Source organism: Blennius ocellaris (assembly GCF_963422515.1).
Source record: "Blennius ocellaris genome assembly, chromosome: 8".
NCBI lineage: Eukaryota > Metazoa > Chordata > Actinopteri > Blenniiformes > Blenniidae > Blennius > Blennius ocellaris.
Genome location: NC_137657.1, coordinates 10,678,770 through 10,705,449, shown reverse-complemented (window position 1 = coordinate 10,705,449; position 26,680 = coordinate 10,678,770). Strand labels below are relative to the sequence as shown.

Genomic DNA, 26,680 nt, shown 5'->3' with positions numbered 1-26,680 from the left:
TACAAAATTGGAAAACACCCACTTAACCTGTCAAAAGAAAATATTGCCTGTGTATGAGACTTTAATGTGAGAGTTGGTCTTTATGGTGAAGCGCTCGAACTGGTCCAAGTTTTGAGAGTCTTAACTGAAAAAAAAATAGAATGCATCGTCCACCAGTGTTTATTGCAGGACTTCCAAATGTTTTCATTCCATAATATCAGATACTGTTGTTAATGGTCGCTGGGCTCTATCAGCATTTAAAATGTGAATTCACCCCCATGTTAAAATGTTCAATCTGAAATCTTTTAGTCTTTACGTAATATATAAGAGGCACTTGCAGTTCTTGTCCCCTGAGGGAAGTGGATTGAGAATTTCTGTGTTGTCACATGAAGCTGCTTGAAAAGAAAAATGAATAAATTACACACAAGGACAATAATAATCCTCAACAACTCTGATATTTATGGCTTTGCACTAAAGCTTAATTTTATCATTTCAAATAATTTCTATGACCCTGACAATGAGTAAAGTTTGAAACGTGTTTAGACTCTCAGTCTTGTCGTTAATGCAGGTCGAGTGAACAACCAGACTATTATTGGAACCGACTCCTCCTTAGATGTGACACTAAAGACTTTCGTAGTTGACAGTTAATAAGAACCTAATTAAAAGGAGCGTGAAACAGAGCTGTATCTCTAATATGTGGAGCACGTACACACTCTGGTTGTCATTATCGGAGCAGCAGCCGATGACTAAACTGTTGTGATAAAGCATTTTTCTTTGTTCCCCGGATCGTCACCCGCAGCCAATAATCTCAGTTTGAAAATACACACACACACACACACACACACACACACACACACACACACACACACACACACACACACACACACACACACACACACACACACACACACACACAAAACGCACGGAGTCGGCAGGGATGGTGCACTGATGGAGATTAAGGGTCTCCACAGATGGCTTTCATATGTCCTGCTGGAGGGGCTCGGGGGCGGGGCCTGCGTTGCCCAGGGAGACGGTGCCTCAGAGCCAGACTGCTGGCTCATGAATACTAAGCAGGGAGGAGGGCGAGCGCGTCTTTCATTCCCGATCCGTCTTCTGGTGTGTGAATGAGCTGGTCCAGGGGAAGTAACATGAAGTTGGCTTCAGGCCACAGGGAGGACCCCCATCACCCCCATTACCCCCCATCACCCCCCATCACCCTCCTTTTTTCCCCCTTCATTCTACCAGTTCACACTGTCAGGGGTTTCCAGCATCAGCTACCATAAGAAATCCTCCCTTTGGCATCTAATGCAAACACCCCCACCAAAATAAAATCTGCCACTGCCCCCCCCCCCCCCCCCCCCCACCATCCACACACCCGCCTCAGTGCCTGGAAACTCCCTCGCCCCCCCGGAACCCTCCCCCTCATCTGCAGGTTTAATCAAACATCTGAGCACTGGAGCAATAATAATAAACAAACAAACAATTTGGATTTGGAATAATTTCTCCATTTGGTGGATTTTGATCAAACACACTTTAAAAATCTGAATTCAAATGTACACTTTTAAGATCAGAATAAAACAGATAATTTTCTTAATAACACCTTTAGAGTCAGTTAAAATATTATGTGAACTACTTTGACATTTTGACCTGTTAAAGTGAAAGATTTCAGACTTTATCCATCTTGAAGTTATGATACTAATTCGGTGCACTTTTTGTCTGGTGCTAAATATCAAATGCTCAAATTAAACTGAAAGCAGCTGCAGCTTTCTCTCAACAGCACCAACAGCAGTGCTGGCTTCAGATAAGTGTTGGAGGTGTGTAAAATACATCCATTCAATTTGACAATTTATTTTCTGTTGTAAAAATGCGGTATGATGACTTCATAAACACTGGCAGTAACTTCAGCTGAGAACCAGGTCATGTTTTAAACACTGCAGCTTTCATGAGTTATCACAGTATCAGCCAGATTCCAAACAGTATCACTATATAGAGTGTATTTTTGTATTTACTAAGCATAATACCTACAGGGGAGCACACGAGTCTTCTTTAGTGGCACAGCAAGAAACTGTTAGAATTCACTGTGTATGTTGTATTGACTCAACATTGATTGGATAAATAACAGGGTAGCCAAATAGGCACTTTTGTTCAATAAACAATACAACCTCAATAAATGCCTATAAAAACATAATAATTACCTGAGTACAACAATGAAGAAAACAATGCTTTTATTTATTTTTATCATAGCTTTTATCAGACTTGAACGGTGATGTCCCACTCAGACAGTGAAAGGTGGATGTAGCCAGAGCGGCTGTCAGGTGCAGGCTGGTCTGCTAAGGTTTCCATAAACAAGAGGGCTAAAACATATGGTGTTTCATGTATTTGCAAGTCAGCATCACACGCCGTGCGCACACTTTACACAGGGCAAAATGCACCGGCCGCACAGCACCCGGGAACATCACGCTCTCGGCTTGTGAACTTTCATCATGGCAAAAAAAACAAAAAACACTTTACCCACCATGGCTGGCGACTTACATACAAGTGAGTCTACATGACACAAGAAGATACTTTAAAACCAGTTCAGCTTGCATGACATGACAAGATCAGCTTGTACAGGACACATTTAGTTAATGTCCTGCAGAACTTTTTCTGCCTTGGCAGAAGAAAAGCAGATGGATTTAACATATGGCCAACAGGAGCCGTGCTGATCAGCCTCCAACTGATCCTTTTTTCCCCCCACTTATTTTATTTTCAACATCAGAACAAGCACAATTAGCATTGCAGGTACATCAGAGGACAAAGCGCATTCAGTCCTGCTACTGTCTGATAAAGAGTGACTTGTGGCTGTTTGTCTACGTCAACAAAAGCACAACTGTGGACACAACCTCACAAATGAGGAGCTCTATTGAAAGAGCCCATGACGCACTCAAGATGTGGAGAGCTTTTAGGCTTTCCAGCAGACCTTTATGTGTTTGAGGGTCCGCATGGAAACCGAAGACAGAACAGTGGTGCACTGAGAGGAATCCAGAGGGGGACGACAGTCAGGAAGGACCATCCAGAGCCGACTGAGGAGAAACCGGGACAAAGCTGTCCCTCAGCACTCTCATGCAGACGGAAAATACCAAGACGACACCAATCCCGCCAATGGAGGTGAACCGTCACAAGAATCAAACATATTTTACAAAATTTCCAATGTAATGACATAAACAATAAAAACATGGCCTCATGAAGATAATGGTTCAACAAATATTGAAATTTTTTGTCCAGATGAGACAAAAACCTACTCTGTTATCAGCTATTAAGTACATTTTTAAAGGTGAATGTGATGGTGTGTGAACAGACTACTGTAGTGTTCTGGGCATGCATGGATTATAATGCATGATGCTGAACATATGAATTTAATATTAAAACTAAAATAATGTATTTAGCAAAACAGTATAAACAGTGCGTATTTTAGGGGGGGCTCAATTTCAGTGGCTTCTAATATTGCTGGCGATTGAGGCAAAGCTAGTTTTGGTGTCTTCTATTTGTTTCATGCATAGAATGTGTAACAACGCATGTGTTTTATTTGTTAAAGTGTTGAAGAATTACACAAACTGTAGCTAAAATCACATCAAAATGTAAATATTGAGTAAAAAGTGTTATTACATAAATATCATTTGTATTTTTTTTTTAGTAATTTCTCTGCAAACTACACAGTATATTGTTTTCGTCAGATTAACGTAAAACGCATACGACTCAAACTTGAATAGACTTTTCCTGCATCATTAATTTTGCCACATTTTTGAAGATAAAGAAAACAACAGTCTATCAAGCTAATAAATACAAGTCTAAACAGATTCGCTATTCAGTGCACAGCTTATTTGAATTGTTGATTTGTGAAATTAAATTGAGCTTTGTAATTGCGATTGATGTCTTGCTTTCAGCTCTTCATATGCGATAATAAGTTATATAGTGCTTGCTGTATTTTTAATATTTGATGCAAAGCAGCGCTCGGACTAAATGTCGAGCATGATAAACGTACAAAAACTGAACTTGGAGAATAAACTGGGCATTTTACGTCACAGTGTTTGTGTGAATGACCCAAAAAAAAGGCGACTGAGACACTGTAACTGTGTAGAGGAGTGCTGCAGCAATTTCTGACTTAAGATCTGTGTCTGTCTCTCTCTCTCTGGTCTCTTGAATAATTCAGTATTTCCAGAAAACGCTGGAGAGGAATGTTGGAGGTAGAGGAGAGATGAAGAAGAAGGGATTGAAGAAAGAGAAAGTGGTGAAAAGACATGAAATAAACCCAGAGGCCTCGAGCACTGCTGTTGCTTTTTCTCTGTATTTTAACTTGTGTTAATTAATTTCTTTAATAAATTCCACACATCCACACTTATTCTGATGCTCATAAGAGTCCACCAAACCATCTTCAAAAGCAATTTCTCTTAGTCAGGGTTGCAGCACATTGGATCTGATCCCAGCTGAACTAGAATCCACCCGGGACAGACTGTCAGCCCATCACAGAGAGACAATCACACATATTCACATTCACGCCTGTGGACGATTTCAGAAGTGCCAATTAACCTCAAATGCATGTTTTGGGACTTCGGGAGGGAGCCAGAGAGTAGCCACAGAAAACCCACATACGTCATGCAAACTCCACATAGAACAGATATAGTGTCACTGTGACCCAGTAGTGGTCCCCACGACATGACCATGAAACAGTGAAACACACTTGTGGTTATTTCCCTTTGCTCAAAGCTTTTGTGCAAAAAACAAACAAACTAATTTTCCAAATGTATTTTCTTTCCCTCACTTGACACACACACACACACACACACACACACACACACACACACACACACACACACACACACACACACACACACACACACACACACACACACACACACACACACACACACACACACACACACTCGGGTCGTAACCTTTCTTATCTGGTCCCATTTGTCCCTTAGTGATTAACACCAGACACTATTTTCTGGAGGTTGTAATAGAAAAAAAAGACACACACACACACACACACACACACACACACACACACACACACACACACACACACACAGCTTCAGTAGAGTGTACGTTCCCTCTCATGCTCAAGGCGTCTATCTCAGATCTGTCCCTCCATTGTGACCATAATGCCGGTAATTGTTATCATCTAATTGGCTGTGAGCTCGTCAGCGGTGTGACGGCTTTGTGACCCTGCAATCCTCTGTCCCGAGACTCGAGGGCTGTGTTCTCTGCTCCGAAAGGAAAAGTGGCAGCAAATGGTGTGTGATCTGTAACGGACTCTCGTTGGTCTCAATCTCATCTGTGCAGACAATAACAGACCCCCGAACAAGTCCTGTAACACCAGGGAGAGTATTCTCACCAATCATCCTCTGCACACAGTCCTGCTGTTAAGAGTGCTGTTTGCAAATCAGCTGGTTTGTTGACAATTAAAAAAACGTACAGAAGGTGGAAATGCGCATGTTATTAAGTCAAGTAGGAACCACGTTAGAGTGATAACATCCTTACTTCAGCAGAACAATAAGTGGAATTCACCATGCTTTGCTCTGACCCGAGTTAGTTGTAGATGTGTGAAACAAATGGCTCACAGTCCTAAGGGACATCCTTGCAAGGTACAAACACTACAAGAAGAAATTACATTCAATGAAAAATAATTGCTTTATCTAATATATTCACAGGGGATCACACTGCGAGAGAAACAGACGTAACACAACACTGTCGCCCGTAAGGAGAGTTCAGTGATGCAGCAGTAAGAAGTAGCATTTTTCCTATTGCCAGATTATTATACAATCATTTCATTCACAGCGTTAAATAACATCTATTGAAAAATAAAAACCATGAAAAATGTCAGGTGTTACTGGCAAATGTAGGGTGGAGGGATGTCAGAGCCTGCACTGCACTCCTTTCACTAGTTATGTGATGGTGTATGTTTCAACAGGGTCCAGTAGCAGCTGGGGATAAACAATATGGGGGTTACAAACCAATAATCGCCCCCCAGCAGGACGAAAAACAAAAGAAACATCAGCAGCTCCTTGAGGGTTGAGACACAGCTTGACAGAGTACTTACATCACTGCTGCCATGTCCTCCAGGTTCAATCAGGTAGGTGTGATTGCCATCGAAAAACATCCCACTGAGAGAGAGAGAGAGAGAGAGAGAGAGAGAGAGAGAGAGAGAGAGAGAGAGAGAGAGAGAGAGAGAGAGAGAGAGAGAGAGAGAGAGAGAGAATTAGTTTTTGTTGTTTTATTCATTATTGAAAGAAATAATGCTCCTCTTCTGCGATCACTGTGATATATTAGTCACTTCAGCTGTTGCTCGGGGTCGAAATGTATTAATGAAGCATTTGTCGGCGTAATAACTGTAGTATCCACTGCCCTACCACCTGAATCTTTTTTTTAGGGGTGGGAAATCGCCTGCATCATTTTAAAAAAAATACAAGACTTTATCAAATCAAATCAAATCAATCTGTATTTATATAGCACTTTTTATACATTGAAGTAACACAAAGTGCTTTAACAAGAATTAAAAACAGTGCAAAGATAAAATAGATAAATAAAAAGCAGCTTTATGTACTCGACCACTCACTGTGTATTGAAAAACTGAAAGAGGCCGCAACACACGTTATAAATGAGGAGCAATCCTTTCTGAAAGTCACATCAGCTCCTCTTCAAGCAGCTGTTTTGCTGAAGGTCTTCTCGTGCTTGTCCTCGTCCGCCCACGAGCATGAGCACCAGACTGGATGTCATCCGTTAATTAACTTTATCTGAAGCTTTTAAAGAGATTGTTCAGGTCAAACTGTGAAGTCATGAGGGTAAACATGGCAGGAGACACACAATCCATCTTTCTCTTCCAATCGTCTCTCTCTCTCTCCCTCATCCTTTTGTTTTCAGCCCATCTGGCCTTCAACGCGGAGGCGTGACCTTCAACACACCTGGTCCGGGTCCACCAGAGCACTTACAGCCGATTACAGACGCCCACATGTACACGGACAGAAAACACGGGCCAAAGTTTATTTTAAACGGAGCGTAGAGGAGAATGTAGCACTTATCAAAGCACTTTGAACGTCTGGTGATAGTCGCACCTCTTAAGATGGAGGATTTATACTGAACAAGGAAAGCAAGCACAATTCTTACACTTCTAAAGTTTTGATTCTGTTCTCTATGTGTGAAATTGTCCTCAAATCTGGCTGGAAGATGGACAGAAGTCATGAAAAAAGTGTCGATCTGTTCCAGGTCAGTTGAATCAAACCACATATTTATAAGTGTCATTTATGAAACCCAATGAATATAATTAAACTGTTTCTTTTACATCTGCAGATAACGTCTGACCTGTACATTTACTGTTTGGTTGTTAAATAAAGCCAGGAAATTCAGGGTCTCTCATCACAACCCAGTCAAAGATTGTGTAAAGATTGAAAAAGAGGTTTTTAAAATTACTGTACATGTTTTACAGTTCGGCTCATTTGTTGCATCCCAGACAGAAACGTTTGTTTTTAGCTTCTATCAAGCAAACTCTTGACAGACGTGAAGTGTTCCGGCTCTTAATATCCAGCTTGTGTCTCTTCCAGTCCAAAACCTGAAACTTGACTAAATGGTTTTAATCGGGAACCTGAGTTATTGACGGAGGGACTTCATCTCACATGGTTGATGAAGCTGTGAGCAGAATCCCTCAATATGCCGCGAATAGCCTATTGAATAGCAGGGTCATATTTCTGTGTGTGCATGTGCGCTTGCGTGTGTGTGTGTGTGTGTGTGTGTGTGTGTGTGTGTGTGTGTGTGTGTGTGTGTGTGTGTGTGTGTGTGTGTGTGTGTGTGTGTGTGTGTGTGTGTGTGTGTGTGTGTGTGTGTGTGTGTGTGAGCGAGACAGAGAGAGACAGAAAAAGAGTGGCCGGGGAGAGCAGGATGCGTATTATGGTAAACACCTGACTCAGCATAAGGGGAAATACTCTCCCTGTAATGTCAAACCCTCTGACACCACGATGAACTCTTGTGACTCCCTCCATTCTCCCACATCCCATCCCTCCTTCACATCCACTTCGAGAGTCTGACTGTAAATCAGCAGCCATGCTGTAATTAACAGTTAAACAATACGGTTTAAATATAACAGATAAAAACAACAATTAATCTCTTCTGTCACATTGCAAACTACTATGTCCAAACGACATAATTCCCCTTGCATGCAGCACACTCATCTCGTTTGCACTGGATTAATTAATTTGCTCCTTTTCATTATTCTGCTTGCACCACTTCTTAATTTGCTGTGTTGACAACTTTCTTTTCCTATTGCCTCAAACCCACAGAATATGCAAACTTCATTAAAAGCCACCAGTTAGATGAGCTTGTGCAGCAAGTATCAGTCTGATTTCCTTCACTTGCCATGTCTGGACTGACTATTTGTTTTTATTTAGCCTGGTATTAAATTGAAGCGAGAGGTATGAAGGTGGACACTTTTAGAGAATAATCACTGCCATCACAAATACTGTATATATAAACCTGTTCCTGTTTACGTTCTAGTCTTTGTCAAAACACATGCAGTAACATTCACTTTCCTGTTTAGGAGTGTGTGTGAGCAGCTGTGAAGAATGTTATTACATCAGCTTAATTATTCAAAGATTTTTTATTTTCCACTCACTCTGGCTTTCAATACATAATAAATCACTGCTCTCCATGACTGCTCTAGCACCTATATACTGTATATATATATATATATGTATGCTCACACAATAACAGATACACAGATTCTAAATGGAGGCATGCAGAGCTGATGTGTTTCTCCCAGAAGGTGTGTTTTTGACCCGTCAAGCTGACAGAATACTGTTTTGAAGAAGAAACTCTAAAAATATCAACGTTAGTAAAAAAAAAAAAAAAAAAGATAGAGCCAAGGCAGGAAGTAAAAAGCAGAAAAGAAGAGAAAACTTCTGCATGTGTGGACGATAACCTGTGTGACGAAATCTGCATAGAAGCAGGGACGTCTGGCTAAAGACTAATTATATTGACCTAATGAATAAATGGGAGCAAAAGCCTGAAACCTGAACACGCCAAGGAACAGCGGTGGTTCAGAAACACACCAGCAGGTACATAGAAACAGGCACAGCCATAGTGTTTGCACTTACTGAAGTCCATGGCAGGTCGACAGGGCCACAAAAGAGTTGGGGATGTCTCTGACCTTTCCGTGATAGTAGCAGTGCTCGCCTCCCTGTGTGCAAAACAGAAACACAATTGGATCAACTTCAAACACGTGGCCGCTTTCTGAAATGTGAAATATTTCTTTCATTATATATTCCATCAGGAAATGAGTACAGAGCAATGAATCACACACAGTTCATTGGCTAATACACGCGAGTGGAAGTATGATCTGGCGGAGATATTTGAGTGGACAGTTCAGTGTGTATCTGTATTATTTTGCACCATGAGCTTAACCACTTCACATCCTACCATCTGCGTTAACTCCTCTGTGACTTCACTCTCCTCCATCACAACTCCTCCGCAGCAGGAAGCCACACCATCGGTCACGAGCAGAAACTTTCCATCTCTGTCGACCACTAATCCTCACTTTCTGTGTGCGCGCGTGTTGCATATTTTCCTCTTTCTAACAAACACACAGTTATTGTCTATAGACGTGTATGATGTCAAAGTGTATAAGTGCTCGGCAAGCATTCCCTTCCTGGACCATTTCTTGCTGCCTAACAGCCATTAGACAGGAAGCAGGTCTCCCCGAGGAAACGCAGCTTTTATCAGAGGATCAATTTCTGCTCTCCAGTCTGATGCAGCGCGCAGCAGTGCGCCGCTACGTCCACTTCAACATCAGCACTCTCAGCGGGCCTCATCCTCCTCCGTGCCTTATAGGTGTGTCCACAGGGATGCATGTATACAACAAATGTACGTGGAAATCTAGAACTATAAGGGTTATTATTATCCTGCTGCTACAGCCTCAAGTGAGAGTTACTCACTGGCTTGACTTCTGTGGCGCGAGTTCTCGAAATGTTTGGGACAAAGCTGCAGTTATGTAAGAAACGCTGGCCAAAGCTGGAAACGGCTGTCACAGTATAGTATAATGTATGATCAAGTCTAGCCACTATCAATGGGTCAAACATGTAGCCTTATGGCCAAAACTGGCTCAGCAGGCACTTCAAGCCCACCTGCAAAATAGAACCTTGCATGATGTGAAAATTACAAAGAAGATAATAACTGTAGTTGATAGAGATAAAAAAAAAAAAGTAAGGAGTATTTTCAGCTCATCCTGGGGGCTGTGACTGTTTCAGTCGGAGCAGATAACTAAACAGAGCACTGAGACTGAGGACTGAATAGCAGATAGAAGCATCGGCAGTCGTGATGCTGCAGTGAATGCCAGATACTTCACTACTGGCAGAATAGCATGAGCCTGGAAGAGACAGCGTGATGCTGAGTTGATGAGAAAACATTCACACTGTAAGCTTTAAAAATTGTGCAGACATGGAAATGACAGGCCTTCGCCAACATTAGTCTGGAAAAAAAAAAAAAGAAACACTTTGGGAATTTACATTTTAAATTGCAGTTACACTAAAAACATTTGTTTTATATTTATTTACATTTTCAGAATGTACTCGTTACATTTTGCCCTTAAAACACAGAAAACTATGGAGTTTCCATTACTTAAAAATATTATTTTACTGATTTGGCACAAATAACAATCAATTTAACCCCTGAACTGAAATTGGCTTGACGTAACCTTTGACCCTTTAATCCTGTCGGCCTGTTTGTTTGCTCTGGCTCAGCTGGTTGATCCGTCCTCCAATTCCAAGGCCAATGATTTAACTGCAGCTCTGCTCATGTCGACTTACTCTGTGATAAAACACTGAACATCAGGTTTGCTCCAGATGGAGGCCGGGCGGCGCAGTGGGCATCGGTACAGTTTGTAACTGGTAAAGAGGAGAAAGTCTGCTGTTGAACATACATGATCAAATGTTTTATTTCTTGTAGGCGGGGTTTTTCTTTTAAAAAAAAGTCTTCCTACTTTTAAGAAATGAGACTTAGCGGTTGTTGAAACTTAAGTCTTTAAAAAAAACAACATTCAAATTGAAACTGAGCGCATTGGAATTGCACACTATATGAATGTGAGATAGTGTGTAAGCAGCTCATTTACATAATTTGTTATCATTGATTAACGGGAGCAAAATTGCATCAGTCATGCTGAGGCTGACTTGTCTTTTTTCGAGTCGTGGTGTCAGTTATCTCAGTCCTGCCCTGTCGCTCAGTGACAAATAAATCCTCATGTAAATCCTATTCCCACAAAATAAAGAAGCACATCACAGCAGGTCTGCTTGTATCTCTGAGTATTGCATCGCATATCGAGGATGTGGAGGAGTGACACGTGAGTAAAGCCCATTGAACCGCAGCTAAAGAAGAAGCAAAGCAAAACACAAGTACTGCGGCGTAAAGACAATCAAGGAGTTTGTTGGATAAACCCAAATGAAGCGGCAGATGACAAAAAAAAAAATGGTTGGCTAAAGAGACGGGGAGCGAAAAGGAGAGACGGAGAAGGCTATTTATAAGTGGTGCTGTGCTCTACTATCGCAGCGTCTCTGCTCCTCCCGTCGCCCTGAACCTTCTGCTCCACTTCTCATCAAAAGAAGAAGAAGAAAAAAAAAAGGAAACACCCAAAGCCAAGCACTGTGGGTACATCCTCGGCCAGGGCGTGTCACAAAAGTCAGATTCATGCTCTCCGAAGGCATACACAAGACTAATTAATCATCTGATGGAGGCAACACAATGCACAATGGAAACGTTGAGGTTAGATACTTGGTAAACAAGTAGGACACTCTGCCCGCTGAATGTCAGGAAGAGTCAGGATAAGGAAATTAAAGTGAAAGGGGGGAGAATGTGTACAAATAACATGCTACAGTGGTTGTTTTTCCTTCATTTTTATCCGCTTTGTAATTATTGTTTTTACTGAGTCATTCTATTTTATATAAGATGATGCAAACAGTTCTTTGACAAAGATTGTTCTCTTTGTTCAAAAATTGTGATGTTGGTTTGTCGAGCCCGTCTGGAGTCGGCCTTATTATTAACAACAGTGCCACACGGAGACGTGGTGGATAGCGCTCTCACTTCACTGTAGGAAGATCCCCAGTTCAAGACCAGTTGGTGAACTTTCTGTGTGAACTTTGTATACGTTCGAGGCCAATTTCTCACTCCAATGTGCCATGGGAGAAAATGTGAGAGTGTGTGATTATCTGTCTCTTTGTGTTTGGTCTGTGACGGACCGGAGTGTGTCCTGCCTTCACCTACAGTCAGTCGGGATCAGCTCCAGCCCTCCACAGTGTAGAACTGGATAAAGCAGTGGAGAAGATGGATGAATTGATGGATTTATTTTTAGGGTTGGAGGAAGCAAATGTTTCGGTCTTCATTATCTCACATGCGAATTATTTTAGGAACAAAAATGTGGGGGTTTTTTGCACAATAAAATATATTACTTTGGGCAGTTACAGTGACTGGGATTTTAACCTCAACAGGGAGCAGAGTAACAGTTAATCGGATTAAACTTGCTGAAAGGAGGCGTTAATAAATAACAAAAATGACAGGTTTGTATTCTTTCTGAAAATAACAGACAAGAATAGACAAATGGACTGCGGTTGAAGTGAAGTGATTCAAGGTTTGCTTTGTAACAGGGGCTATAATTACAAGTACCCATATCATATCATATAATAAGTGGTGTCATACTTTGAATCCATCTCTGTAAGGTATCTAATATCTTGCTAATCTGCTTATTAGTGGAGTAATTCCTCACCGTTATAATCTCTCCACTTATGTGATGTAAGACGACACCCCACGGGGTGTCCAGTAACTTAAAGTGTGGATTTCAGAGGATTACCACGGCAATCTTAATCTCACATTATCTGAAATTTCAGGCCACACCCTCAAATCCACCGGAGTTCCCAGAAATCTGAAACGAACAGGCTAAAACTGGTTGGCTGAATGGTGTGGAGTTTGACTCAGCATGAAAATCAACTCATTGATTAACCAATAAAAGGCTCGGAGAGGGAAGAAGAAAAAGGAAAGTCTACAGGAAATTGCCACTGCGAACAAATCCTCCGAGGTGCCGGTTCAGCCACTTTATGCTGTCAGGTACACATATACCATCAGAGCATGTTATCAGACATCTGTATCCCTGCTGTGCTATTCACCTGGTATCATTGCTCAAACTGTGTCTGGCTATGTTATCTCTATAAGGCTATCTGATAGAAATTTACATTTAGAATACATAAGAGTCCCTAATTTTTCAATGCCACACTCACCGGAATTGAATGTCCACGTGCAAACAGATTGGTAGATTTGGTGAACAACAAGTATTTCATGTTGAAAGAGCATTAGTCATTTTCATAAGGTCCATTTGTATGGACCATGCATACGCATCGTGCTGCGTTTACTTGAGATTTATGGTATGATTGCTGAGTCCAACAGCTGTGGAAAAACCTCGGAATGATGTTGTGGAATGTAAATATCTACGAGTAGAATAACTCCAAAGTAAAGCACCTAAACGTTTACTCTCAAGTGAGCTGAAGCATTAAGTGCAATTAAAGTGATTTAGGTGTTGATCTAAAGTTGAAAGGTGCATGGTGCATTATGTCATGTTACGAACAAAGATCTACGAAAAGCAAACTAAAAGATTTGCTACTTTAAATATTTCAGCCAGGATCCCATGAAAACATATCAGATTTGTGGGGAATGTAGAAAATAATGGGAGGATGATAAATTGAGAGAACAACTCAACTCCTGCTCAATTCGATGAGCTGAGGTATGTTCACTTGGTTAGTGGAGTTTGCAACCAGTAAATATGTTGCGTGTACAGACGAAAAAGTGAAACCACAACTGTTTAGAGACATACATCTTCAAGCAAAACTACCAACACAATAATTCCACAGGTAATGGGGAGGGTGAAATCTGGATAAAATAAATACAAAGTCTACCAGTGTGCCAGTGTGAGTGTTGGGTGCACGACAGATTTATTGAATCTTACAGTGGTGACGACGGTCTCCCCGTTTTTTGACAAATGCCTCTCCTCATAGTTTGAAGACAGAAGATCACTGGAAAGAAAGAGACAAAGAAAGGGGGAATTAGAATAGAAATGTCACTCATTTGACCAAGTATTCTTGTGTTTTATAGAACAATTGTATTCTCTCTTGTAGCACAGAGCTTCACAGCATCAGACTGGCTAATTATGTCCAGCGTACAGGGACAGAACTATTTCCAGCACACAAACACAATTATACAAACCCAGCCTTCCAACAGATCTGTGCGTGTGTGTGTGTGTGTGTGTGTGTGTGTGTGTGTGTGTGTGTGTGTGTGTGTGTGTGTGTGTGTGTGTGTGTGTGTGTGTGTGTGTGTGTGTGTGTGTGTGTGTGTGTGTGTGTGTGTGTGTGCGCGCGCGCGCGCACGCAGTGAAGGACAGCAAAAGGTCAGTAAGTAGTAAAAGAAGCCACACTGGCAGAGTTGGGAGGAGGCAGGAAATAAATAGAGACATAAGGGAGAAACGAGTGGCATAAATACAAGCAAATCAGTGAGTGTGTGCTTGCTCAGCAGAGCTGGACACTTGAATCCCAACGGAGATACACACTGCAGGCCCAATCTGAGACAGAGATGTATGAGCTCAAGTGCACAAGCACAGCGTATTGCACAGATTTGCACTCAGCACTGTTGTAATGAATGGGGGGGGATTCATACTGTGATATGGCTGAAAGTTTTAGCCTTGTCATAAACATGTAACCTGAACAACAGCACACATTTACACGTACACTCAGAAAGTGAAGGTCTTTTTAAATTATACATTCAGCGGGCAGTGCCAGAGTCCACAGGAATCTGAGTATATACACACACAGAACACTATAAACAAGCTGCGAGAGCATCTCACACATAAAAATCAATCAGTGCGATCATCTTCAAATCACATAATTTTAAAGAGTCTATATTGGATGGATTGGGTAGTTTTTTCGAAACTGCTGCATCCCCAACAAGACTGCTGGAGTAAAAAGTGACAGAAAAACATTCAACAGAAACAGTATGTGGGATCCAAACAGCCCATTTTCGCCGCACTGAACCCGAGAGCCGTCAACCTCCTCCCACTCCCTCTCAACAACCAGACACTGACAAGAGACCAGTAGGTGGGACAGACTTTCACCTGGTTCCGGCCGGCGGGCCACGGTGATATGAAGAAAAATATGACAAAACTCCACGGACAAAGACGTGTGTTTGTTCCCCAACTCTGCAAAGGGTAAATGCAGTATTTGTATAGAGATTTAAGACTAACTCGATATGAGAATAAAGGTCATGTCCATTTCTGATGTACCATTGAATGAAAATCCTTCAGAAAGCAAATTTGGCTTTTTTTTTTTTTTTATTTAAAGGCCCTGCTTTTTTCTTCTTCTCAGTATTGAGATTGTTCGAAGTGACTGAAGGTATCATCTTAATAACACATTTAAAAGTTAAGATCAAGTTTTAAGTTAAATTCTTATACCTTTAATCTGCTGGGTGCTGCAGTTTTTATGAAATTCTAGTAAAAAAACAAACAACAAAACTAACAATATCAAGAAAAACCTCTGTTATGGATATACACACTAAAGTTGTAGAAGGAATTTGGACTGTATGGCAAAATAAACCTTTTCTCTGTACTTGGTTGCTAATTGTTATGACTACGACCATGTTTCACTGTATACTGCCTTTGAATGGCAGAAACAATCCGCTTCATTATCATCCTGAGCTGCTTCGATCAGATTGTATAAAATTAGAAATATGGCACAGAGGAAAAAAAAAATGCCATGTGTCATCCTATAAAATCATTGTCACAAAGAGCAAAACAGCCAGTGATTGTGGACATTTGACAAAGTTATCTCAACTTTAAGTCCTCGTGTTAAGTTTTTCCTAATTTGAAACCGTGTCGATGTTCATTCTGGTTTCCAATCATTAGCATCTCCAACCAATCCCAGAGCCGCGGCATGTTTTGTAGGCAAACAAACAAACTTGAATCAATCAAAACATCTGTAAAATTACTCAATGCATCACTCCAGCATTCATCTCAATTCCACATCAGATTCAGAGGGGAAAAGAAGAGGACCTGAATAGAAATACATTGTTTTCCTCTGCTGATATACTGCATATATTACTGGCATGGAAGCCCTGACAGCACACCGACACCCACAGGGGAGGTAGGTTGCTTTTTGCAATGACTAATGGGCAGTTTGCTGTTGCAAAAAATGAAAAAAATGAAAAAAATGAAAAAGAGAAGAGCTATCAGTAGGGGGTATAATGAAACAGAAAGATGGGGCAGAGAAATTCAAATGAAAGATAAACAAGGTGAGAATACAGAGCACGGGGCTCTGACCGAATTCCCATCATGCATTGCCGTGAAGCTCAATCCTAAATGAAAAAAATGTATATGCTTTGACAATGTGTAGAATAGGCCACACCTCCCGCCACCCCACCCCGCACACGCCTCACACCCTTTAGCCCGAGATCACACCTCACCCCTCTGCAACCTTTTCACAGTACAAATTAAAAACACCACGGCTCCCAAGACACGAGTTACACTATATCAACATTTTTTTTTCATCATAAAGATGATACTTCAACTTATTCATACACTCCTGTGATGAAGACGTCGAAGGTGCACGCCAGTCTTCGGGTCACAGTCAAGCGCCGTTCGCCTTTGTTCTGCCGGGATGTGTGCTTAAGATTCAGAGCTTGTGATCTTTATCCGGGCTCACGCTGAGCCCAGACTGGGGGGGGCTGGAGAGAAGCATACTGAGGCAGCAAGGCAGACGCACGGGCCTCTAATGGAGGACGCCGATAACAGATTTCAGCTTTAATTGTTGCGGGATTTAAATAATTTATTTGACAGACGCAAAACTTAGCTGCGGACCCATCCCCCATGTCAGCGACACGCAGCGGCTTCTCCACTGGAGCCTCCCTTCATGTTAACACGGGCTCCATATGTAAATATATCAGCTGTAAGCACCTTCCCTGAAGCATCCCTCTGATGTGCAGGCAAACAGAAAACATCACAAACATGAACTTAACTTTGATCCTTAGTTTAGCCTCCTTGAAATACACTTTGTTAACTTTCAGCATAAATTTACCGAGTAAACGTGGAGGAATCACATCATCAAAGACGTCGACGTAACAGAAGCATGCGGTGGCATCGGTGACCAGATTTGAGTCGGATATATTTGTGGGGCATCTTTCTGTGCGTGGCAGATGTGTGTCAACAACATAGACAAAGAAAACAGCACCCCCAGCTTTTGCTTATATCACGTCTCATTTTGAGTCGAACGCAGCGCTTTCTTGCGGCTCATGGCTTGTTGAAATAGTCTCCTCATCCTTCGCCGTACTGGAGGAGAGTCTTCTTGGCCCCGTTGCCGCGGTAACATCTGTTTGAGAGCGAGCGTCCAGCTGTCAATCAGACCTGGATGAGATGCTGGAGATAGATCCACAGACGCGTCGCTTTCAGCTTGAAATAATGTGTCATAGCCGACGTGGAGCGACCATTTACATGGTAATCACATTCCCCCACCTCACTTTCTATACACTTTAATTTCAACCTACCTACGCACATCCAGAATCATTAAACCAGTAGGGACCGAGCAGAACTGCCACCATGGTGTTTTTCATAAAAAGCCTGAAGTTAACTTCACTAAGCAAGTTTTCTAAAGGTAGAAACTGAATAAAGCAGTGAGTTCACTGAGTCTGTCTGGCTGTCAAGCAACTCAAACATCACCCTTCCCTTAAAGCAATGGTTTCCAGAGTGTTGGACGGCTCAGGAAAAAATTTTAAAACCTGGAGAGTAAGTAATGTTACACTTCCAGCATTGCTTGAACTATGTTTTATTCTCTTAATGAAAACATTTTTAAGGCTGATTTCTCTTGAAGTGAATCCATTATTGTAAAAGTTATGACAGCTTAATCTATCTATTGCTACAGATCCCAACAGCCAGTAACAGAAATATCTCACGTCAAAAATATCATGACGTCAGACGTTCAACTGGATTTTACTACTCAGCGTGAGCAGCATGAGTGTTGAGGCAGCTTGACGAAGCAACGTGGGGGCGGGGGGGGGTTCAATCATATCCTGTCACACTTTCAGAATCCTTGTGTAAAAGCATTTTGTTGCAAGTTGCGCAGGCAAAATACATCTGCTGAGGCAGCCCGGTTCGATCTGCTGAAGTGAATTACAGTCAGAAACTAAGTTCCTGTGTGGTCCAATATTCTTGCCACGATCTGTGTCACCAAGCACCACTGCAGCCTTGGGATGAAAATGAGCACACAAAAAAAAAAAAGCAAGATTGGCAGAACTAATGCTGACGGGCGTGCGTGTGTGTGTGTGGATTGGCAGAAGTATTGAGGTACCAGGCTTTTCATTGCTTTCACACAGTCCTTTCAAACACTCTTCCTAATACACCCGGCATCCCAAAACACAAAATTTACATAAGTAGACACTGGGAAAAGAATCTAAACATTCAACTGGACATATTCTCATATCCTCAAACATCTGCATTGCAGTCGTCGAATGTACTTCTGCTCCATATATGGATTTGCCATTTAACCCGGTAATAAAAGGGCACCGCCACACAAAGGACCGAACATGTGCTGCGTCAGGCGACCGTAATGAGGATGGGGTAGTGCTGAGGAAAACCAGAGGTAGAGCCCGAGAGGGGAAACGGATAAGTGCAGTGGATAAAGCAGAAGGGGATCCACAGAGATGTCAAGGTGAATAAGAAGAATAAGGAGGTGAAAAAGAGTGACGCCGGTGGGAGGGAGAGGGGCTGAGGTTTCTCTTCGGGGAAAGCTGCAGCTGCTTTCACCTGCCCACCAACCCCCATTCGCCTGCCTCAACGCTCCCTCCCACTGAGGCCTCATTAAAGGTCTCCGGGCTATAATTCATTCACTCTCCAATCACTTATCAGACGTGCAATTCCACCAGCAAGCTCGCTGGGAGCTTCTATTGCACAGGGAATACTGATGCTCGCAAACAAGAAATGTTGAGACTAATAAGACCAACAAAAAAAAATAGAAGGAAAAGTCCAACAGAAAGCTTATGAATTCCTTCCCAGCCATCGTGGGCCCAGGATGGAGTGGATTCTATGGCACGCAACATACAGACCGAAGAGTTGACTCCTGAATTATGCAGAGGCTGGGGGTGTTGTGGGCACTAAAGAGAACTTAAAGATCTGAATCTGTGAGAACATGTGGATGGTTGGCGAGCTCCATGTAAAGAAGGTTCTCTGAGACAAAGACACAAGCTTTTCAAGAGAAATCAACATGGGAACAAATAATCATGATTAGTTTACTTTTGCTGGTTAAATAATGAAATAATTCCTCTTTTCTTTGCATCTGTAAAGTGTTTGTTGGTTTTTCTGGTGGCCACTGATTCACCACATTCTTTTTTTGTTTGGGGGGGTAAATTTTGTTAAATAGTTAATCTCTTGACTGTAAATCAGACTTTGAAATGGTTTTTAGTGAGCATGACAGAAAAAAAGCAGTAAGCTTTGAGAGACAATAGTCTTTAGAGGGGCATTAGTATCTTTCCCTGCTGAGAGAACAACAGTCTTCCTCCTGCTTCTGTCTTCAGGAGGAGCCGGCTCCAGGATCTTTGTCTCCACTAATCCTCCACACCGAGTGAGACAGCGGCTCGACGGTGGAGGGAGGGAAAGAACGGGTGGGAGGGACAGAGTGGGGCAGAAATGAAGGATTATCAAGAGATGTGGAGGTAGAAAAAAAAAATGATGCAAAAACAGTGGCGTTGCAGTATCTTCAACACAAACCGTGACCCTCAGGAAACAATCCACTTTGCACTTTCTTGTTTGGGTCAGACTATTTGAAAACCTTTGTAGGTCCGTCTATGGAAATAACATATCAAGGCCCACCTCCTCTGCCCAGTCAGCCAACTATAAATGAACAACACAAACCAGTGCTGCAGAATACAGCCGATGGGTGTTAGACACGGCAGCAAACAGTTTTAAGAGTGTTTGATCTCTCCTTACAGGCCAGACATACACATTGTGAGGGAGTTGTTATTCAGTTATAGTTTCCATTTAACACAGGAAAACATCAGACTTTGGCTCCCACGAATATAGTACTTATGTGTGTTGACTTAATCTATGTATATATGTAACTTTGAAATCCCTACATGTTTTAAAATGTATTTATTTTCCACAATTTCACACATACATTTTGACTTGTGCATGAATTCTGCAGAATTATGAAGAAAATTGACTTGGAGTTTATCATGTTGGAGTCCAACATTTGAAGTTTATCACAGACTCCAAAGCAGATCTTATTAGTTGAAAGTAGTAGTAGTAGTATCCTTATATATCCATCTCCAACTGCAAACCCACTAAGGCAATGTCCCACGTCTGTGACATATTACCAGAGCCAGTTACAAGAAATCCTCCAGTCATTCAGGTAATCTCACATCAATGGAGTCACACGTATTCCTGGATGTCAGAACATGAATCCTAACAGAAATTATTTTATCGCTGTTCAGCAGCTTCCACGTCAATATGAAAATACAGAATAAAATGTATATAATAAACAGGCAATGGATTCACATATCAGCTTCAACTCAACTTAAAACCAGGGAAATTTTCCAAATATTCCAACAGTGAGATAATCAGAGGAACCATCTCACTGACCAGAAATGCTATTTCAACAACCAAAGCCACAAACAGAAATATTCCAAACATGAATACAATTCAACAAGTCGTGGGAGCACTGGCATGAATTAACATTCCAACTGTTTACAACTGGTGCTGATAAAAGTCTATAGATGAAGACGTCTCAACACGTGGGTGTGTGCGCGCTGACAATATGATAAACAGAAGCCCTTGTTGAGGCGATAGAGGAAAAAGATCGATGTGTAGATATGAGAGGGAACCAGAAAGACGTTTTGTTTCTGTTTTTTGGTGGGGGGGCACTCTTTTCACATACTTTGATGCACTTGCTGTGTATCTAGCTGGACATCCTGGGCTTAGTTAGCCAACCATCCAAAAAGCAAGGGCGGATGAAGGACATCCTCACATCTTAGTCTGTCCTCTTCTTTCCCTCCATCTTCATCTCTTTCTTTCTGTCCCTCTCTCCTCTCTTTCTTCCCTCTCTCATGCACACGCTCCCATCTCTGTTTTTCTCATTAAGTTCGCAGTAAATCAGATCACGCCTCTCTGCTATAAATTACCGACCAGGCAGCAGAGGCAGGGAGACGGAGATAAAGGTGGAAAAGGAGGAGAAGAGTGGAGTTGGGTTGTAGCAATGTCAGGATGCAGGGAACGAGACATGGCTGGATGATAGATGATCCTGCGATGGGACATGAGAGGGCGTTAAATCATCCACATGTAGAGACGTAAGGTGCATCCACATGTACGGACGAGCGGCTAGCGCATAAATACAGGCAGACACACACACACACACACACACTCACTCACACATGCGCAATGCTGAGACACACACACCAGTATCACAACCGCATTAACACCTTTCATGTTCCAGAGACAGACGGGCACTTCTCCACATTTCAGGGTTAAATGGGAAATACCGCAAAGTCCATTGAAAGTCAAACAAAACTATAAAGAACACCACTAAAAGTCCTTTTGATTCTCGTATTTGTTCACTAAGAGATAATCGTTGGGTAAAAATACCAACAACTCTTCCCACTATGCTCCACAAACACAAATGAGAGGAGATTTGATGTTTTTGGGGGATTTTTTCAAGTCTGGAGATCCAGACGGAAAATCCCATTCATTAGACACAAAAGACACTGTCAGACAGCTGCAGATAGATGACATTTACAGCAGTGCCAAGTGAGGCTGGATAGGCAAGAACGTCTTCCTGTTGAATCATGGATGCAAACAATGAGCAATACACGTTGCAAAATATCTGGTTCTCTTTTGAAGAAAAAATAAGATTGTGATGATTCACTGCACATAAACAACTAAAGGGAGACGTCCAGGAAGTAAGAAATATCAACTCAAAAACTCATCATTAGTGTTGCAGTAATGATGCTTTTCCATTTCAAACTGGTACAAGTAAATAAAGAAGCATGATTTGACATTTTCAGGATTGCCATGGCAACAAATCAAAGTGCTTCGAAATCCATGTAAAGGTGTTTACAACTTGTAAGTGGACTTTCAAGTGGAAATCCAGCTTCCAAGAGCAACAGCTTACAGTTCATGTCTCTTTACAAGACAATTAAACCTGATAAACATTAGGTTTGGAAATTTCAACCTCAACTGCGATGAGCTTTTAAGATACCCCGTGGAGGTTTGAGATTTTAAGAGAGGGCCCCGATTCTGTTTGTATTTTGGGCGTGCAAGACGTCTCCAAGACTCCCAGAAGCACAGCAGAAGGAAGGAGAAGAGAAAATAAATGATAAGAAGAAGAGTGCAGGATGCCGTCAATCGTCCAAAAAAACCTTGGAGGGGTCCGACTGATAATCACACATATGTCCGGCACTTATGCCAGACACATCGCCAGTGCATCAGAGGGTGAAGACGAAAAAGACAGACAACTGGTCACTCATACAAACTGTTAGAGTCAGACTCATTAACAGCCAGAATTCACCCCAGAAAACCAACACAGGTACAGGGAGGAGATTCAATTCCTTGCTGTGAAGCAAGAGTGCAAGCCTATACAAACAGTTCTGCCCTGAAGGCAGTCTGGGGTAATGGAATCAAAGATCCAACAAATGAAGACATGATCGTGATCCGAACTGCACTTTTAGAAGTGACAGTAAAACTCATCTTCAATTTAAAATCATCAGTGTGTGTGTGTGTGTGTGTGTGTGTGTGTGTGTGTGTGTGTGTGTGTGTGTGTGTGTGTGTGTGTGTGTGTGTGTGTGTGTGTGTGTGTGTGAAAATAAGACAAAGACACAAGGTGCTGGCCTTTATTTGTTTTGTCCTATTTGCTTAATCCCCCCCCCCCCCCCCTTCTCATTATCGATCCTCCCTCTTTCTGTCGGAGCCTCATTTCTTTCAATCCATTCTTGTTATCTCTAATTAAGACAACACTTGACGTGCCTCTCGTGCACCTGAGACCCGACGAGACGATACGCACACAAACACTCAGCAGCTTTTCGGGGGTTACGTCTTATTGATGACTGCAATGGAGGCAACATTGAACCCCCTCCCCCCCCCCCCCCCTTTTCCCCGACCCCTTCGATTCCCCCCTCTCTCTCTCTCTCACACACACACACACACGCACGCACGCACACACACACACACACACACACACACACACTGTGGCCTATACACAGCTGCACCAATACATATGCAGACATTCATCAAACCACTGAACCATGAGATGTTTGGTTAGATGAAAGTGTCCCTATGGTTATATCAGCCCCGCCTTGGTGCATGAACACCATGACTGCATAAAGATAAATAATCCATTTAGCATTGCCTGTAAATGACCCATACCATTAACATAAAGAATTTGTCTGCATGCAAGAAAAGCTGGGCGACACAATAGTATAAATAATTCCTTTAGTGCCCGTCATGTGTCGACACGGCACACGAGGAGAGAGAGAAGCCCTCTGCTCTGTATGCTGCTCCAGTGGCTCCTTTCATAACAGTGTACAGGTTATGAAACTCTCTGGTCTCAGTTGGGCCTGCCCACCTGTTCTTCTCACCGTCTGCACTCAGACACTGCCATACGTACATAACCTACATGCTGCACTGGTGCTAAATTGCACACGTTCTCCTTCGCTCTTTTATTTTTCTCAGGCACACACACAGATAAACCACACACACGAGCAGAGCCAGTGTTTGGTTGTCGGTTGTCATACAAACACAATCTTATCGATACAGATATAATGCAGTTTTTTTTGCAAAATATGATGATTGGTATAGCTTGAATGAAAATAGCCATTTATTTGTCACATCATAGATTAGAGAAGTCATATACACGCATTGTCTGGATTTTACTGGTTTACTGTCATTTTAATGATCACTTAAGATTCTTCTTCTTCTAAAACCGTTTACCTTATTGTGAAATGCATGGTTTCTTTTCTTTCTTCCATGTTGGTTTATGAGATTTAGGTTTGTACTTCTCTGGTGATGGAGTTATATGAAACATTGCACAAGTTCACCGCTCAAATATTTCCCATCCGCTACATGATGGACAACGCACCGAAACCATTAGGCAGACACACGTGCGCACGCTCTTCTTTAATGCTACAGCACCATCTATTATTCAGCAAGAGCAGGTGGGAGGGGTGGAGTAAAGGCAATAGCAGGGGCAAGGTTGAATGGAGAGTGGGTGTGGGGCGGTCTGGGGTGATGACGTGTGCACGCATGTATGTTTCTGGGTATGTGTCGGAGGTGAAGCTGATTAAAAAAAAAAAAGAGGCGACAACCCCCCCCCCACCCCCCTCCCCTCCCCAACCTTGAACACATTTTCAGTGCACTCTATGAATGGTGAACTGCAGGCAGCCGCTCGGATGGAAGAGTGGAGGAAGACAAAGACCGAAGGGGGGGAATAAAGACACACACGCCCCCTTCTTCTTTACACGCTGTGGCACACTTCACATGGGAGGCCAGTGTCAACGTGGGATGTTGCTAATGAAAAGAGTCCACGCTGACATTTTTTTTCTTTTTTTTTTGTTGTCAACAAAGGCAATTTTTCAGTTGAATAATTGAGAGTTCTCTCCCTCTCAACCCTCTTGCACAGATTTGATTGGTGCCCAATATTCAGAAAAAGAGAATGAAAGGGATGAATGGTCCAAACACAAGCGGTCACATCTCAGAGAAACTGTATTAAAATTTGTGAAGCCACATTTGAGCACAAGGTAATTGGTGCTGATGGATAATATCAATAAAATAAAATACAAAAGGGAGTTATGCCGAGGCAAAGCGAGTCTAATAAGAATATATACTCATTTAAAAAGAAATGCTATACAGTGAGAATCTTAATTTTGCCCATGACTGAATTCAAAGTGTAAAACATTCACATATTTAGGGTTTATTACAGATATATATTGTAAGCTATTTGTTTGTTGTTTGAGCTTGTAAGTTATGGAAATGAAGAAAACCATTCATGAAATATTAGATGATTTAATGAGATCTGACATTTTTCCTTTTTTTTTTTAAATAAATGCTACAATTGTTGAAACGTATGTGTTTACATGAATGAGTTTGCAGTCATGTTTGCATATGCATGAAGCCACGTTTAAGCACAGCACTGTTTGGAACTCAAAGGAACACAACAAGGCTGACATCCTGAAGCTTGACCAATGCATACAGGATTCAATCATTAAACAGACATTTGATTTGTCACCAGTTTCTACACTCAAAGCATATAAAGTACATTTTACTGCAAAGTTTCAAGCATATTTTAAACGATCTCTGTGATAATTATGGCCTATGATTATTAAAATTAAAAAAAATGACTTTATGAGATATTCCAACATTTTGAAATACCGCAGTTTGGAATTTAATGAATTATGAGTTAAAAATATAAATAATTGGACAAATAATAACAGAAACAACTAGCTGTTCGATCGTATTGTGTTGTTTCGATATACAGAAAATCTGCCGTGTGAGTTTCATACGTCAGCATGCAAATATTTGTTATCAGCACACAGCATAGCTGAGGGTGGAGTGAAAAATTCCCTCATGATGATGATGTCAGTCAAAAAGCCAGATGATCACCAAATCATCCTCAGTCCACTCAATACAAGTGTTTGCATAAACATTTGTTTTAACAGCATCAATTATGTAACATCTTCACTTCTGAAAGCTGAAACACGAAACTACACATTTACATATAACAACCAACATGTGTCCCAAAACCACAAAGCATATGAATCTATAACGAAACACCAACACTTCCAAGTACAGTCATTGTTATTCAGAGTCTGAAAGCAAACAGTAACTCCAGGCAAAGAGCAGGAGACGATGATGATAATACGTAATGTGGCACTGGAGACACAGTTGCTTGTGGCAACAGTACGAAATGCACAGCAGTGGGCTCACTCATTGATCAAGCCGGGAAAACCAAGTTTTGGTACTGGGAGCCAAAAAAAAAAAAAAAAAAAAAAAGCACTGTTGGCCCATTCAGCTAAAAGAAAAACGCCTCCCACTCCTGCGCCCACACACACCCATCAACCGAGTTTATTCTGTCTGGAATGAAAGCTATCTGTAAACAAAATCAGTGTGGCTGTCAAGCATGGATAAGTTCACAGAGGAGTCGGGTGGAGAAGGGACGGAGGAGAGACCGCGGGAGGAAGGATCTGGGGTGTATTTACTGAAACACAGACAAATGAAGATCTTCCCACCTGAGAGGTGAAAGTTAGAGGCGCCAGAGCAGACACACACACACACACACACACACACTGTCACACACACAGCCAAAACAAACAAAACATTCCTACAAATTAAAGATACATACACACACACACTGCACGGCAGAATTACCCTCGTCATGAAGCCAATGCCAATAAGTATAACTTTGAGTATGAAGAAGAATTAGCAGTGCTCGAAGTGATGGTGTGGCTCCCACAGAGTTCTGGTCTGAACACCGTGGCGTTCGCTCAGGACTACATGAAGAGACAGAATAAATGAAGCCAGAGTGATATGTGCTACACAATCACAACAGAAAAACACAGACCTAACAAAACAACTACTGACGAGCGCGTCCATATTTAGTGCTGCAGCAAAGGGGCATCACAAAACCAT

At 41.9% G+C, this 26,680-nt stretch overlaps 1 protein-coding gene across 1 annotated transcript in view; it reads right to left on the bottom strand.

The window, feature by feature from the left end:
- adam22 (ADAM metallopeptidase domain 22) overlaps positions 1 to 26,680 on the bottom strand; it is a gene marked incomplete at both ends in the record, with an annotated part of 59,246 nt that overhangs the window by 27,106 nt on the left and 5,460 nt on the right. The window contains 3 exons of the mRNA XM_080500461.1: positions 6,059 to 6,122; positions 9,102 to 9,184; positions 13,985 to 14,051. Of these exons, the coding sequence (XP_080356587.1) occupies positions 6,059 to 6,122; positions 9,102 to 9,184; positions 13,985 to 14,051 (214 nt within the window). The remainder of the gene's footprint in view (positions 1 to 6,058; positions 6,123 to 9,101; positions 9,185 to 13,984; positions 14,052 to 26,680) is intronic.